The sequence below is a fragment of the Branchiostoma lanceolatum genome, chromosome 6, assembly GCF_035083965.1.
Source record: "Branchiostoma lanceolatum isolate klBraLanc5 chromosome 6, klBraLanc5.hap2, whole genome shotgun sequence".
NCBI lineage: Eukaryota > Metazoa > Chordata > Leptocardii > Amphioxiformes > Branchiostomatidae > Branchiostoma > Branchiostoma lanceolatum.
In genome coordinates, this window is record NC_089727.1 from 9,831,489 (window position 1) to 9,846,893 (window position 15,405).

The 15,405-nt window shown below is 42.2% G+C and overlaps 3 protein-coding genes across 4 annotated transcripts; 2 read left to right on the forward strand and 1 right to left on the reverse strand.

Annotated features, from left to right (window-relative positions):
• Window positions 1-1,622: 1,622 nt before the first annotated feature.
• Window positions 1,623-3,807, forward strand: LOC136436501 (uncharacterized). The gene has a single exon (XM_066430506.1). It carries the CDS (start codon window positions 1,737-1,739, stop codon window positions 3,363-3,365), a length of 1,629 nt encoding a protein of 542 aa, XP_066286603.1. The 5' UTR covers window positions 1,623-1,736; the 3' UTR covers window positions 3,366-3,807.
• Window positions 3,808-4,429: 622 nt separating this feature from the next.
• Window positions 4,430-5,752, reverse strand: LOC136437235 (uncharacterized). Its single transcript, XM_066431715.1, has one exon. The coding sequence runs from the start codon at window positions 5,750-5,752 to the stop codon at window positions 4,430-4,432; it is 1,323 nt and encodes a 440-aa protein (XP_066287812.1).
• A 1,501-nt stretch (window positions 5,753-7,253) lies between these two features.
• Window positions 7,254-15,190, forward strand: LOC136436504 (uncharacterized). 2 transcript variants are annotated; one of them, XM_066430513.1, is made up of 10 exons: window positions 7,254-7,387; window positions 8,256-8,313; window positions 8,600-9,444; window positions 9,726-9,772; window positions 10,057-10,234; window positions 10,562-10,630; window positions 10,910-11,149; window positions 11,352-11,415; window positions 11,729-11,969; window positions 12,245-15,190. In XM_066430513.1, exons 3-9 carry the CDS (start codon window positions 8,601-8,603, stop codon window positions 11,787-11,789), a joined length of 1,503 nt encoding a protein of 500 aa, XP_066286610.1. In that variant the 5' UTR covers window positions 7,254-7,387; window positions 8,256-8,313; window position 8,600; the 3' UTR covers window positions 11,790-11,969; window positions 12,245-15,190. The 2 variants fall into 2 exon arrangements, with proteins under 2 accessions (XP_066286610.1, XP_066286611.1); XM_066430514.1 differs by having other exon boundaries at window positions 10,568-10,630.
• The last annotated feature ends 215 nt before the right edge of the window (window positions 15,191-15,405 follow it).

Sequence of the window (15,405 nt, forward strand, 5' to 3'; positions counted from 1 at the left end):
ATATTGACGTTGATAATTGCCATAATGCTCCATTTATGAAAAGTAAGCCCAGCGGCTTTCTATTCCTGATACTAGTACCCATTACCATGTACTTGCTCCGATGTCTCCATCTTTCTGAAAAGTTAACTCCAACCAGATTATGTTTTCTTCCTGGAAACCCCTTCTATAATGAAAACATGAATACAAAGAGGTTATAAGCTTTCATTACTCCTTCAATGAACTAAACAACGCTTTCAGAAACATCGTGCAGTATAAACAAGAGTCTTAGGACCCAAAATCTCCATGAAACTTTGTTTTTTTATTAAACCAAGTCCCCCCCCCCATTCTATATCGCTCAATGGTATGACCCACACTGTCCAGCAAGGGGAGAAGTGACCCACTTTCGCTATGAATAGCTACTGACAGCTGGGGGTGCCACAATATGCAAATTGGACAACACTGCAAATATAGATTTTCTACATTAATTATGCAAATTAAGTCTAATTTGCATAATTTGCAGTTCATTGTATACATCTCTGTCTAAGCTACCTGCATAGTAAATAACATGAAAATCTGTCGCTCCTTTCTTCAGTTATTCTCCTTCAAAGACTAGTTTGACAAATACGCCATTGCAGTTCCAGTGACACATACCAGGGGGCCAAAATCGACCTTGACCTTTCTCCTCCCGACACCTACCCACATACCAAATATCATTACAATCCATCTACACGTTCTACAGTTATGCTGACTTTACGCATCAGGTGACACAAACATACACGGTGACACAAACATGCACACACGCGCACACACACGCAAACACACTAACTTTGCATGATTTGCACTTCAGTGTGTACATCTCTGTCCAACCTACCTGCGTACCAAATTACATGAAAATCTGTTGTTCCTTTCTTCAGTTATTCTCCTTTAGAACATTTTTATAAATAGGCCATTGCAGTTCCAGTGACACATACCAGGGGGCCCAAAATCGACTTGACCTTTCTCCTCCCAGCACATACCCACATACCAAATATCATTACAATCCATTTACACGTTCTACAGTTATGCTGACTTTAAGCATCCAGCGACACACATGCAAACGATTTTCCTCCTTACTTATGCAAATTCAGTCTCATTTGCATAATTTGCACTTAAGTGTGTACATCTCTGTCCAACCTACCTGTGTACCAAATAACATGACAATCTGTCGATCCTTTCTTCAGTTATTCTCCTTAGAAGATTTTTATAAATACGCCATTGCAGTTCCAGTGACACATACCAGGGGGCCCAAAATCCACCTTGACCTTCCTCCCCCTAACACCTACCCACATACCAAAAATCATTACAATCCATGTACATGTTCTACAGTTATGCTGACTTTAAGCATCCCGTGACACAAACATACACACAAACACCAAACGCACGCAAAGCAGTATCTCCATGAAAAAGCCTTTTTTTATGGAGATAAACAGTATGTGATGAAAATCGCACCAACGTTTAACAGTTTAAAAGCTTCTAACAATCAAAGATATTAACGCAGCAACAGGTGGTTGCAATGCTGCAATAACTACACGGATCGCTAGATGCCCCCATTCACATGTTTTTATAAATGGCATCCCCGTAGTACAATGGAATGGCCGATAGAAACTAGTCTGCGAAAAAGGGGAAGTGATCATGAATTACAACATTACTCACCTTTATCCAGTAGCGGTTTCGCACCAAGTAAAGCTAAACTACGGCAGTTTCTCTAGACAGAAACCATGGATGCCAGCAGTTCTCGATGTTTCTGCTGCAGACAGTGTCTGTCCTGTACGTACTTTACTTGCTTTGGTGAATCACTTTTACCCTCTCGGTCGTCGTGTGGCGGATATTCGATCACCAGCTGTTCGTGCCGTTGTAGGGAGGAAGTTACATGTACCTGCAAATGCAACGTTGGAAATGTACACGACGTCCTACAGAAGCTTGCCTCTATCACGGGAGGTGCTGTTCTTGTTGTTGGCGGTGCAGCCCTGGCTGTGGGGTCGGGCGGAACAGCCTTGCCTGTGCTGGGAGGCATGGTGGGAGGCGCCGGCCTGAGCTCGACCATCCACGGCGCAGTCAAAGCGGGGAAGGGGGAGAAAATTAGTGCAGGTGACTATTTTGTGGACGTCGGAGTCGGCTTTGTGACCGGTGCGGTGGGAAGCGGAGGGGCAATTGTAACAGAGAAGATAGCCGAAAATTTGGCGACTACAGTGGCAACAGAAGTTTCAAAAGAAGCGTGCGTGCAAGGCGGTACCAAGCTTGCAGTCCGTATGACAGGAGGAGCGGCGTCGTCAGTAGTAAACACTGCAGTAAACGAAGCTGGGACGTGTGTCAAGGGGAAAAGGGACTGGAGAGACTATGGAGACGACGATGGCATGTGGGTCAAAGGCGCAGCCATTGGTGCAGCGGCAGGTATCGGGTCTCATGCTTGGTTGGAAATAAAGGAGACCGCACTAGACGTAGTGCAAGACATCTTGAAAAATCAAGATGTTCGGAGTGACGGCCCTCGTACCTGGTCTGAAGTGAAGAAATCGGACCAGGTGCAGACGTTCTGGAGGAACACGCCAGATGGTCGGAAGGATGGCCGTCATGTCTGGTCTGAAGTGACAGAGTCGGAACAGGTGCTAGAGCTCTTGAGGAACAAGAAAGACGGTGGGAACAATGGCCCTCACATTCCGCCAAGCAACCAGAACACGGAAATTTGGTCCGAACTGGTCATACCGGCGGGAAAGGCAGCATGGTCGATACACGGAGGATTAGGGGAGACTGATGGACGGACTGAAAATAATTCCATGAGTCACTTTCACACGTCCTATCACCGTTCGACTCCGACTGGAAGTTATTCTGCCATGTTCAATACCCCTTCGAAAGACGCGCGCTTCATACCAAGCCAGCAGCCGGGACCATACATACATACATGTAGCCCGCCAAGCCAGCAGCCGGGACCATGGAGCAGACCGTCAAGCCAGCAGCCGGGACCATGGAGCAGACCGTCAAGCCAGCAGCCGGGACCATGGAGCAGACCGTCAAGCCAGCAGCCGGGACCATGGAGCAGATCGTCAAGCCAGCAGCCGGGACCATGGAGCAGACCGTCAAGCCAGCAGCCGGGACCATGGAGCAGACCGTCAAGCCAGCAGCCGGGACCATGGAGCAGACCGTCAAGTCAGCCACCGGGACAATGGGGCAGCCCGCCATGTCAGCCACCGGGACCATGGAGTAGCCCGCCTTCCATGTTCAGTCTTCCACCTCCAATGGCTCCAAACAACTCCATGCCTCACGTCTCCCCGAGTTGGCCTTGGCACCCTGCTGGGACGGTGGCCACTCATGGGGTGGAAGGACAAGCATTTGGTAACCTGTCGCCGGTATAAGTAAAATTGAAATTGCTCTCCAACAATTATATTAGTAAATGACGTAAAAGTAGTTTTAGCTTTATCACATATTTTGCGAGAAAACATTTAGATATGTAAAGTTACATAATCGGACAGCCTTCCTCCTAGTTAGAAATTGTTAATTGTATGCATGTAGTTAACGTTAGATATTGAGTTCTCGGATAAGGACATCTAATACTTTTTATTCATTTGTAATGAAGACGTTTCCCGGTGGCGGAAGTAAGAGCTCCAGTATTTGGAACATTCATGGCTTAGGTTCTAAATAAGACGTGGATTTATTTTGCCCATATTAGCAAATTTCAGTTTGCAAATTTCACTATAGAAATTTGCTTCTGGAAACATGGACTACAGATAAAACACAATTGATATATCAACTTAAAACCATTCTTACAGAACAAAGAGTAAATACATGTAACTTAGATAGTCTAGAAGACGGGTGTCATTTTATTGTTGACTGTACGTTATACAAAGAAATATCCTCCTCAATTGTATGCAAGATATGTTCCCTAGCTTTCGATATTCAAATAGATATACTAGTACATAATGTAGCAATGCACTGAATGAAGTAGTCACCATCGGATTTCTATGGACGAATAACATAACAGGGACAGCAAACTCTTTTCTGGGCACACATTCAACATTCAAGCAGATGTAGGATTTTGCCCTGTTTTAGGCGTGTTCCAGTTCGTCTTTATAGTAAGTTTGCGTTGTTCTCTCTTCACCGATAAAAATGAGGTTACATCTGCTTGGTGATCAGGTCTACTTACATACATACTAGAGGTTGCTTAGAGATTGCATCTGCTTAGAGATTACACTTGCTTGTACAATATCATTAGAGATTGTACACATTGAAAGTATTGCTCGTATTAACGAATCTGAAGAACTGATTTTCATCATTTAAGACACAAATAATGTTAAGTGACAGTCCATTGTGTTCTGTGAGTCTAACTTGAACTTTGTTTGCTAACATTCGAACTTTGTTTACTAACACAATGGATATCAAAAGACAACGAAGACTATATATAGACGAAAATACTAGCATATCAGAACATTTCATACAGACTTATTTCGCATCCATTTATCAAAGCAAACTGTCGGCTTCCTGCACTGCGGACCGACTTGAGCATACTCAAATCCTCGCAGTCAATCAACACTCGGCTCCGCCCACTTTCACTATCGTATACCTGAACCTGTTTGTTGGTATCGTCTGCTACCACCACTAGCTTAGTACCTGGGAGTGACGTTACCCCTACGGGCCCTGACTGTCTCTTTGTGTCCCCCATTTGAAGTTTTCTTGTTGAACATCTGCCGTCATTTGAAATCACCTTGACGCAGTGGTTCATATAATCTGTCACGACAAGTTCTCCGTTTGGACGAAAGTCAGCCCTGTGTGGGTACTGGAAGTTGGAGTGTCCCTTACCCTTTGTACCGAAGGTCCAAACCATTGACCCGTCCAGTTTGTGGACCGATACTCGATGCTGACCTATGTCCGTCACCACAATCCGACCTTCCCCCTGTGTGTCTAGTCCAATACCCCATGGTGTCTGGAAGAAGCCTTGTCCAAAGGTACTGAGTAAGGAGCCTGCTCTATTGTACACTTTGGCCACAGCGTCACTACTGTCGGCCACGTACAGATGACCGCTCCTTTCGTCAAGGGCGATTCCAGACGGCGTTGACGTCGACTCCGACGTCTTCGTACTCCAGGTAGACAGGAGAACACCTTCGCGGTCGTACGTCAACACGCTCTCGCTAACGGCGTCACAGACGTACAGCCGACCGCTGCCGTCATCAAATACAAGGTCGAGTGGCTGTAACAGTCCGCCATCTTGTCCAATACGGAGCAATTCTCGGACTTGGCAGTTTTTTACCCAGTCAGTGTTTCCTTTTTCGTCTTCTTCCGTCTCACTGGTCACGGGACTGACGCTCCTTGTTAGAACATCTGAAGTCTGCTGATGGCCCTCCTTTCGTAAGGGTGTGATTCTGTGCTCACTGTGATCTTGCAGAAGGCACTGGGTACAGACGGGTTTGCGACAAGCGTCCTCCTTGCAGTAGAATAACAGGTTCTGATCTGGGTGAGTTTCGCATCCTATAATGCCCAGGCGTCGCTGTGTTGATGCATTCAGTCTCTCTGCCAAACTGACGATGAAAAAGTTGTCCGGCAGACTGGAGACCCCCTCCGCAGGAATGTAGTGGGCTTGTCGACATATCGGGCACCGTAAGGGCTTCTGTTGGTCGTGCAGTACAGACACACACTGCTCACAGAAGGTGTGGAGACATGGGAGTGACTTTGGCCCATGAAAACTGTTCAAACACATACGGCACACTAGAAACTCGTCCTTCAAGGATTGCTTTAACATATCATCCATGCTCCTAGAAGAAATTTTCTCCATTGCTCTATATGCTGATACTCTCCACTTTAAATCACCAAACCACAAAGCGCAATAGAAACCCCACACCACTATTAAAAGCGCAGTATGAAAATAACATGACAAGGGGTATTTCCCTGAGTCAGAATAGCACCATAACGTTATACATGTATGAGCGCGCCGATACGGTAAATTGGTCTGTGGCCAGTTTCGATCACAAGACAGAAACCTTACATACACTACCCACAGTAACAAATCCATGTTCGTGCCTGGGCCGGTCTAGGCATGCATATGCACACATATCACATATCATTTACACATATTAATGCTTGACTTGTTTAATCGCACTCTTGATAAACATTGACAACTGGCTTTGTCGCGGTGTACGATGAACGGGGATGGGGATTTTTTTCTGACGGCATCTGACGGCAAGACTCGAGTGATTTTCCGAGCGAGTGGGACACAGTCACGCACTTGGTTTATGCTTCGGTCCCAAGTGGAAAAGGGGCCCCGCCGGGTAGTTCACGGGCTGTTTTTCTTTTTGTACTTTCGGGCGTGACCCCCCACGTGGCCCCGTCGGACACCCTGCGGTTGCCGGGCTATTATGGGGCCCGGCCGGGATCCCGAATCAATTTAACTCAGACTTGACCAGGTAACAAATAGACGCCGTGAGTTAATAGTGAGAGCAACGGGATGTACCCCTCCGGCACCCGGCAGTCCACCGGGACAAAGTCGTGGCTTCGGGGCCCGGCCAGGACAACATCCCCGTCGGGCATCGACACAACTCACTAAGGACAGAAGCATTACTGGCTAACTAAATTTCGGTATCGGGTCGGATTTGGGTAAATGCACCGTGGCCCTTTCCCCATTGTTATGATGTACACCTTAGAATGGATAATTCAAATCTTCCCTATTTTCACATGAACATGCATATTTTTCATTCTGCCTAGTCATAAAAAGTGTGTGGTGGGGATAGCTAGAATGGAAACATACCCATGGATGCTTTCTTTCATTGGGGGTGGGGCGCGTGAGGTGCACGCCATTGAAATCCTAAGATCTAAGATAAGGTCTTTGAAATAGTTTTTAAATGATTTTCCCCCTGTATTTCCATGCCATACCATGCTATATGTCCACTTAAAAATACGCACAACCATATTGTTGCAAGGCATAGGAAACCTTTCCAACTTAGCAATAGCAACTTTAAATCTACATGTATTACTGTACCTTTCTTTTAAGAAATTGGAGACGTTTTCATTTGTATTGGAATGTTATGAGACATCAACTAGAGTACATTAAAGTGCGTTTGAACTTCTGCCAAAATACGTGATACTGTGTGTCCACAACACCACACTAGCACAGAATCCGATCCTCCAGGCATACATTTGCTTTTGACAGTCAAGCGTAAACAACAGCTCTGTTCAATGTTGGCCTGCTTCCAGACACAGTCACACAGCCAGTGACGCAGGTGTTCAGGACGTATAGTCACGTGACGTGAAGTCTATTATTCATTTTTGCCACACCCAGCCTCTGGACACTCTGTTGTTGACCGCCAGGTATACTGCGCCATAGGCCCTCCGGGGCGCGACTTCATGCAGCGCCGTCCCTACCGCCTTTTTTTGTGGTTCTCAAGAGCAGGTCAGTTTTCTGTGCTGTTTTTTAGGTAGCTGTATGTTACAAGATGGCTAGAAAGTAAGTTTAGATAAGGTGAAAGGGTGTATTGCAAGTGTTGCGTCACAGTCCAGGCACATACGTCCCGCTCCAATGGTTATACATTGGAAATTGTGCAGTCAGTAGTTGGGGGCCGTACTTTACAACAGGTAGCCTAAACCATACCTTGAGATGCGAACTTCTGTCGTCATCTCGCAGTGGCCGGATTGGCAAGATGCACTAAGCATAAGTCTGTTATGAATCTATAGGGGAGGAATGTAAGTAAGCAGCCCTTTAAAATTTAAAAGACCAGATCAGACCACAAACAATTAATGGTGCATGATTTATCATCATTGCCCATGCATGTTGCCCGCGTATCAGACAGGTAGATAGACATTCCATGGACATCGTTACATAGAGGGCTCGATCAGGATTAAACGATGGCAGACATACTCTTTCTTGAACCTTAAGTTCTCTTGATTGAAACTGTGTTTGTTGTTGTCGTTCCAAACCACCCAAACAGGGTGAGGGGAATCCCCATGACGTAATCACATGTTTTGGAGGTGTTGTATGTCAGACGCAGTTAATTGTGTCAAAGTCATGCTTAGTTCCTAGCAAAAGCAATGTTTCCTTTTGCGTATTTACGCTATGTAAGGTTCCTTTTTGCGCCCTTTTTTCGATTGCTGCCTACGAACGTGACAATCACCTGGGCACTACTAAATAGTACTATACTTTTATGAGGCAGACGGATTCCTACCACTGCGCATGCCTTTCTAAAGTATGACAGGTATACTCGCCAAAAGCTTCGGTAGCCTTACGCTAGTACGATGAATAACACGTGATATTGTTTCTTTAGGCTTCAAGTGACAGGTGGCATTTTGTTGGTGCAACAATGAAAGGCAGCGAAAAATAAGGTAAGCAGATGTTTTGATGTCGTTTTAATGATTTTAAACAGATATCAAACGGTTGTGTCATCTAGCATTTCATGATATTCTAGAGGAAAATTGAAAACTAAAGAAGCGTTAAGTTTCAGCCATAATAGACGCCCGGCGATGCAGGTTGTGACCTCTCTTATTAGCGGGCGGTAACGTTTACACCAAAATAGAACTAGAAGCCGATGACACCGACCAATTCTATCATGAAAAATTAAGCAACCATCTACCAGGAGATATGGCTAATATTGTTTCGATTTCATTTCAGCATGGCGTCAAATAACATTTGTGAAATACGCTGGTACAACAATGAGCAAGGCAAACGTGTTTGCGCTCTTGACTATTCATCAAAGCATTTTGAAAGATTTGAATCGCCTTCGGACATTCGTCCTGAAGATATTGGTCGCATAAATCTGGAAGAAAATGAGCTACAGGTTATTCCTGCCGAAATCTTTGACATGCCAAATTTGGAAGATCTGAATCTCAGGCACAATTACCTGACTGGGTTACCAAAGGAAATCAGCAAACTGCGCAGGCTGAAAAGGCTCTGGGTGGCAATGAATTACATCAAAAAATTGCCAGACACCATTTGTCAGATGGAAAATCTTGAGAGCCTGCACCTTGGTTCAAACGAGCTTAGAAAGCTCCCAAAGAAATTTGGTAACCTGAAATTGAAGGAGCTCTGGATCAATGACAATTATTTTGTCCGCTTTCCTGGCCAGATCACAAAAATCAAAACACTCGAGAAACTTGATGCGCATGGTAACCAGATCAAAACGATGCCCAAAGCAATCCGTGAATTGTCGGGTGTGATTTCTTTGGACATGCACAAGAACAAATTGATCTCACTCCCAAGGGCCATTGTTTCATTGTTAAAGTCGAAATTGAAACGTTTTGTCTATCATGCAAATAAGATTGCAACTCATCCCCGTGGGTTTGATCAAGTTATTTCTAAAATGAATGACACTCCTCCCAATTGCAATTTCTGTAAGAAGCACAAATCTAAGCAAAAGCAAACCGATGGGAAGAGCAACAAGTCTGCTACAACAACTGAGGCAGCTAAGGTGAAAGAAGACAACGTGGTTGATGCAAAAACAACAGACGAACATGCAGGTAAGATGGCAGCTCTTCGAAAAACCATGGGTATTTACAATAATCATGGAGGATTAATATTTTATCCATGCATAGCGTTAATTAATGATCCGCTGCTTATTATTGTTATTGTTGTATTGCTTTAATATGTCATTCCTGGGGCACAGTGCGCATGAAAACTATTGCAGCATCGGCTTTGGGAATATCAATAACAAAACACACTGCTTGACATGGGCAGTTGTGCATAATTGATATCCTTTCTAGAAAATGTAGACACTAATGCAGACATACCTTTACAACAGTGGCATCAGTGGCAGAACAATCACAGCTGCGTGTGTCTGATGTGGTAGTGAGTTCGTCACTTTTTTGTTTCCTTGTTTAACATAATTGGATTGTTGTCTTCTTGTATCTAATTTCTCCATTAAGTAATGAATGCAATCATCTTACCAAATTCTATCAAAAATTTATTTGATAAAAGCATTTGAACTGCCAGTAACATGGGATCAGAAGCTCTTTCTATTCCATCCCTTTTCTGTCAAATTATTTATGTATCGAACATTGCATATCAAATGACTTTAAATAAAATGCCATCTTTGAGGTACAAGAGCACAGATTGTACTTGTTCACTTGCAGCATCAGGCACCAGAAAATGGGCAACTGGTTGCGGCAAGGTGCGCAGAACACCTCCATCCACCATCAGTGGCTCATGATGTTGGAGCACAAGCAACCAATGACAATAACTATTATGGCCCTGTGAATATCTTTCATGGCCCTGTTTACATCAACAGCATAAGAGACAATGACAGTCAAAGTAAGAATACAGTTCAAAAGTTATCATGATAAATAAAAAAAGCACAAGGCATTTATATGTTCTTATCTTTGGTTATCCCTGGTAAATGAGTAAGTATATCAGAATTATTCATGTTGCTTGTGGACAATATGTCCACTCTCCGTGTCTGCATCTATGTCTGCAGATCAATTCTTGAGTGAGATGATTAATTGTATTTGCATTCACAAGAAAATCATAATTTGCAATAGCTTAAAATGATGGAATTTAGATATTCATATGATAAATGTAATTTACACATATGGCTATTTGTGACAAAGATATAATAGGTTGCAACTATTATGTGTCAAGCTACAGGTGTAAACGATACAAGTTCCCCCAAGGAAAAAAGTACCATGGACACCAAGGACACACTAAATGGTAAAGTTGTAACTGAACAATGATTTTCTTTACTAATGGTATAATTAATCATTCCTTTTGATACCTTTAGCCTCAACTTACATCAATATTATACCTGGGTACTTCAATCATGAGCCAAGGTTCTGAATAAGTTCTTTATTGTTTAGTGGCACCCTTACCCTCCATTGTATTACAACAAATCTAAAAAAAATCAATACTAACTTAAAATTGGGATGCCCTAATTGAAAAGTCTTACACAGAATCAAAAGGCCAATGGCTATACCTTGACTTTCATTACAGAGCTCATCCAATTCACAGCAGCTACAGCAATCCCTAGTAGCTACAAAAAAACAGCTCGTCAACTAGGTCTCACAGAGGACGCGATTGACCGAATACAGGAGGAGTACCAAGGGACCGAGGAACGCTGCGTAAAGGCCCTAACTTTGTGGAGAAGAGATAAGGGAAAAGATGCAACTGTGGAAGTTCTCAAGAAGGCCTTGATTAAAGCTGGACGTAAGGATGTTGTGGACGACTTTGATGGTAGGTATAATCTTTCATCCAATACTTGAATGTGTGTTTTTCAAAGACTCTAACAAGTTGCTCAGGTCTTTTTTTGGAACAAAATAGAACTGCAAAGACAAATCTGTTATATACTGTTGAGATGGTCATGTAGTAAATACAAAATCAATGGTATGTTGGTCAATTCTAGAATAACTATTTTTCTGCTAATTCATACCAACAGCAAGAAACAGTGGATCCCAGGATGTGACCTCTTGTGACTCAGGACAAGCGGAGGAAGAGACATGGTATTGACATACACAACAGTACATGTATACTTCTAAACAGTTAACAGTCTAAATGGCCAATAGTCTAAAGCAGTTTATTCTTCATAAAAACATCTTATTGGTATATATCTTCAGCAAAGTTACATATTTCCCTCCTGTGTATGCCAATGGTGTGAATGTTTAACTTAGTGGACTAAGTGGTGAATTTTGAATGATAACACATATCATTAAGTGACTAGCACTAATTAGCACTTATTGATTGTAAGCCACAGGATTTAGATGGATTACATCATTTCAGACGTGTTGTTTCTTCTCTCTGATTTTCATTTTTAAGTGTCATGGAGGCAGCAAGTTGCAGCCACAATATTGAGTCAGACAAGAGAAAGCATGCATAGTCCAAGAGAGGCCACAACGGACCAACTTCAGGAACCACAAGCAGCAACACAACCAAAGATTACTACTACTATTACTAGTATGCAGCCAAAACAGCCTCTAAAAGAAAGAAGCAGAGGAGATTTGGCCCCCAAGTTCACTACAGGTCTTCTGGAAACAAGGGCCCAAAAGGATGATCCAAGGTACAGTTAAATAATAACAACTACAATGTACAAGTTATGTAAAATTGTCACATGAAGAATAAAGCAGGCTCTGCACCTGAAGTATTGCCCAAATTAGTGGCAATGAGTGGATGACAATATAAAAATAACAGTTATTTCTATTAGTCATATATTTTTTGCACACAATCGGCATCAAGACCTGGTTTTGCATTATTACTACGTATTGATGCCCATTTCTTTGATAATCAGAGCAGCCCCGAAAATACATCATTGACTTTGATTTCAATTTCTTCCAGGCGCCTGCCATCAACTCGGTGTGCTCAACCAACATCAATTGAATGTCCTCAAGGAAAGGGGAAGAGGCAGGGCAACAGGTCTTTCAACAGACGTGACAATAAGAGGAGTGCTGAACTGAACCAAGATCCAACCAATGGTCGAAGGTATCAGAGTAGGCCTGGCCCAAACTCCTCTGCAGGACACGAGACAGGGGCACCGGATGAGTGAGTGAGTGAGTGAGTGGCATACACATCATCATGTATGTGTGGCTGTGTGGACCAATCACAACACTCCATTCCTAATTGATTATGCAGTCATAATGTTGTAAGCATTGAGTTAACGAAGAAGACAGTTGACTGTGCATTCATAATTGGCCAATACTGCACACTTGCTAAGGAATGATGGGATTTTAACTTTTAACAATGTCAGTATCAGTTTGAATTGGCAATATGATAATTATGCTAATGACCTGGTTTCCCTCAATGTTTACAGTGACATAATGCCTGGCATGTGATCTATAACCACCAATAAGCCACTGACTAGAAAGCAAATTCAACCCAGATATTTAAGAATTGGGGCAACTCCAAGTGCATTTTTTTGTACTACTCAACCTATATCATATGGTTTGGGACAATAAGCTTCCATCTTTCAGGAGCTTCCCATATTCAATGTTCTGTATTTATTTGTAAAAATGTCTTAGCATGATGATTTTCTTGTTGTGGAGTTTTCATGGATACTACAGTAAGTCTTGGGGTGACTTCTTCACTTAACTTCGAAAGAAACAATTCATTTTTATTTTTCATTTTGTTTTATGGTATGATTAGATTGATTGGGCTTTGTTTAAAGACATCTGAATAAAAAGTGGCACATGCACATAAAGTATATAGCTTGCAGTGAAGTAAGATAGGTTGGTTAAAAGTAATGGGTAGATTACATTCATTTGGTAACTGACAAATCGTTAACCATTTAAAAGATTTATCCACTACATATCAACTTTATAAGGTAATACTATTTATTTCTATAACTTTTAATCATTGTACAGTATATATATGTAGTAAAGGTTTACTTTTCTGATGGAAAATAGGTAACGTTACTAGTAAAATACATTGAAATACAAAAATGTACATGACAATGTCATCTTTCGAAGGGTTTGCGGAAAAAGCTGGCCCTGTCTACCTGGCCTGTCTACCCTGGCTGTCTACCCTTTTTGTGCCCCAAGGGCATGCATGGGGGTTTTGCATCTGATTGAATTTTCTTTAGGAAAAACTGGGTCAGTGGCAAATCCCAGCTGTGGGTGGGCTGGATCATGCTGTTGGAGGATAGGGACAGTTCTGAGCAACTCCACCAACACTGGAAGAAAATCTATTATTTATAAATAAACATCTAAGTATACAATAAAATGTACAGCTAGGATTGTTAAATCAGACAGAAGGGGTGTGATGGGGTACAGGATAAACAAAGAAAACTGATAGAATGGGCCAGGCAATGATAGGACCTTTGTTTTCCAGAACAGCAGCTTCTAAAGATTTCAGCTACAGTATCCCCCAGTAGTGGTGCGGATCGGTCCGGCCGGACCGGTTCCGGACTTGTAAAACGTTTAGGTTCAAGTCCAAAAAAACCTAAACGTCTGGAAACAAGTCCGGACTTGAAAAAAAATTCTCTCACTCATACACTCCTTTTTGTTTTAAACCATCTTAAACCTTCCTTAAATCGTGAAATTTGCACTAGAAAAATATTAAAACATTGCTGTTTTTGTGTTTGTAACTGGACTTTTGTGTTAATTACTGACTGTATATAATTCCGTATATATAGTTGTCAAATTACGTGTAAAATATCTGCCAATATGCAATTTTACATGTAAGACGAAAAAATATTCCAAAATTATTGTTCAGGTCCGGACTTTCAAGTCCGGACCTGAACCTAAACCTCTGGACTCGAGTCCGAACCTAAACCTAAACTCGGGTTTAGATCCACACCACTATCCCCCAGGAGTGTCAGACATCTGTTGTGAATTTAGCTGTTGTGACAAACAAAGATCCTATTGTTGTCTGGCTCATCCTACCAGTTTTCTTTGTTTTCTTGTATTACCTTCCACTTCAAAGCAAAGTCAAAGTCAATTTTGTTTAACATTTCAGGTACATTTTATTGTATACTTGTACTTGGAACTTTTTTTCCAGTCTTGGTGGAATTGCTTACAGCTTCACCACCACACCTCACACCCGCCCGAACCCATCAACAATACGTGTTGTCTTCTATCAGGTTCACACACATCTGGAAATGCATTGACCAATTTTTTCCTCAATGAAATTCCATTAAAGGCCAAACCCCCATGCATACCCTTGGGGCACAAAAAAGGTAGATAGCCAGGGTAGACAGGCCAGGGTAGACAGGGCCAGCTTTTTCCGCGAACCCATCTTTCGAATTCCTTCTGTATATAAACTCTGCGTTAAGTTTAACATAGTAACTTTATTGTTGTGTTGCGTATAACAATTGCTTCCGTATTATTATGAATCTGCCACGACGGTGCAGTGCTAGCGGAATGTTTGTACACTTCTTGACTGACACTTTCGAATGTAGGCGAAGGAGGGTATGCTATTCTTTCTTAAATAGATTACTCTTGTCACAGAACCGTTTGATCAGGAGCCTGTTAGTATCTGACGCCTACTACAGGAACTTATATTTCTGTACAGTGTACGGCCTACTGTGCATCTAGTGTGGTTTTAAACCTCTTTGTGTTTGTATGTCATTTAGTGTTTGTGTTAAGCCTATAGCTCTTTTAAATATGTATTGTGTTCCTATGGGTTTGTTTTTATACCCGAAATAAAGAAAGAAAAGAAAGAAATTACTTGTTCATTTCTTTGTATGATCAGTGAGGAGAAATATCCAATTATTATAACGTTTTATATCTAGTTGCCTTTGAATGTGATCTGTGAAAACGAATTAATAAATCAGTCAAATTGATGTGATATTGACTTCATGTCTTTCATCATGATGTCTCAAAAGAAAACACTTTGCAGTTAACAATAGCAGTAAATTAATATGAATGGCATGTTAAATTGGTAAGTATGCCAGTGAAAAGCTAATAATGACATTGCTAGATAAATCTAAAAAGAAACTTGTGGCCATGTCCACCAATACATCATTATGTACACTGTGCATGTAACGTTACACCTCATCTATC

Excerpts from the sequence above, each read along its gene's own strand:
- LOC136436501 (XM_066430506.1), top strand. The coding sequence starts at position 1,737 with ATGGATGCCAGCAGTTCTCGATGTTTCTGCTGCAGACAGTGTCTGTCC.
- LOC136436504 (XM_066430513.1), top strand. The coding sequence starts at position 8,601 with ATGGCGTCAAATAACATTTGTGAAATACGCTGGTACAACAATGAGCAA. Across the intron at positions 10,235-10,561 it reads AAGAGACAATGACAGTCAAA|CTACAGGTGTAAACGATACA; the intron begins GTAAGAATACAG and ends TTATGTGTCAAG. Across the intron at positions 11,150-11,351 it reads TGTTGTGGACGACTTTGATG|CAAGAAACAGTGGATCCCAG; the intron begins GTAGGTATAATC and ends TCATACCAACAG.
- LOC136437235 (XM_066431715.1), bottom strand. The coding sequence starts at position 5,752 with ATGGATGATATGTTAAAGCAATCCTTGAAGGACGAGTTTCTAGTGTGC.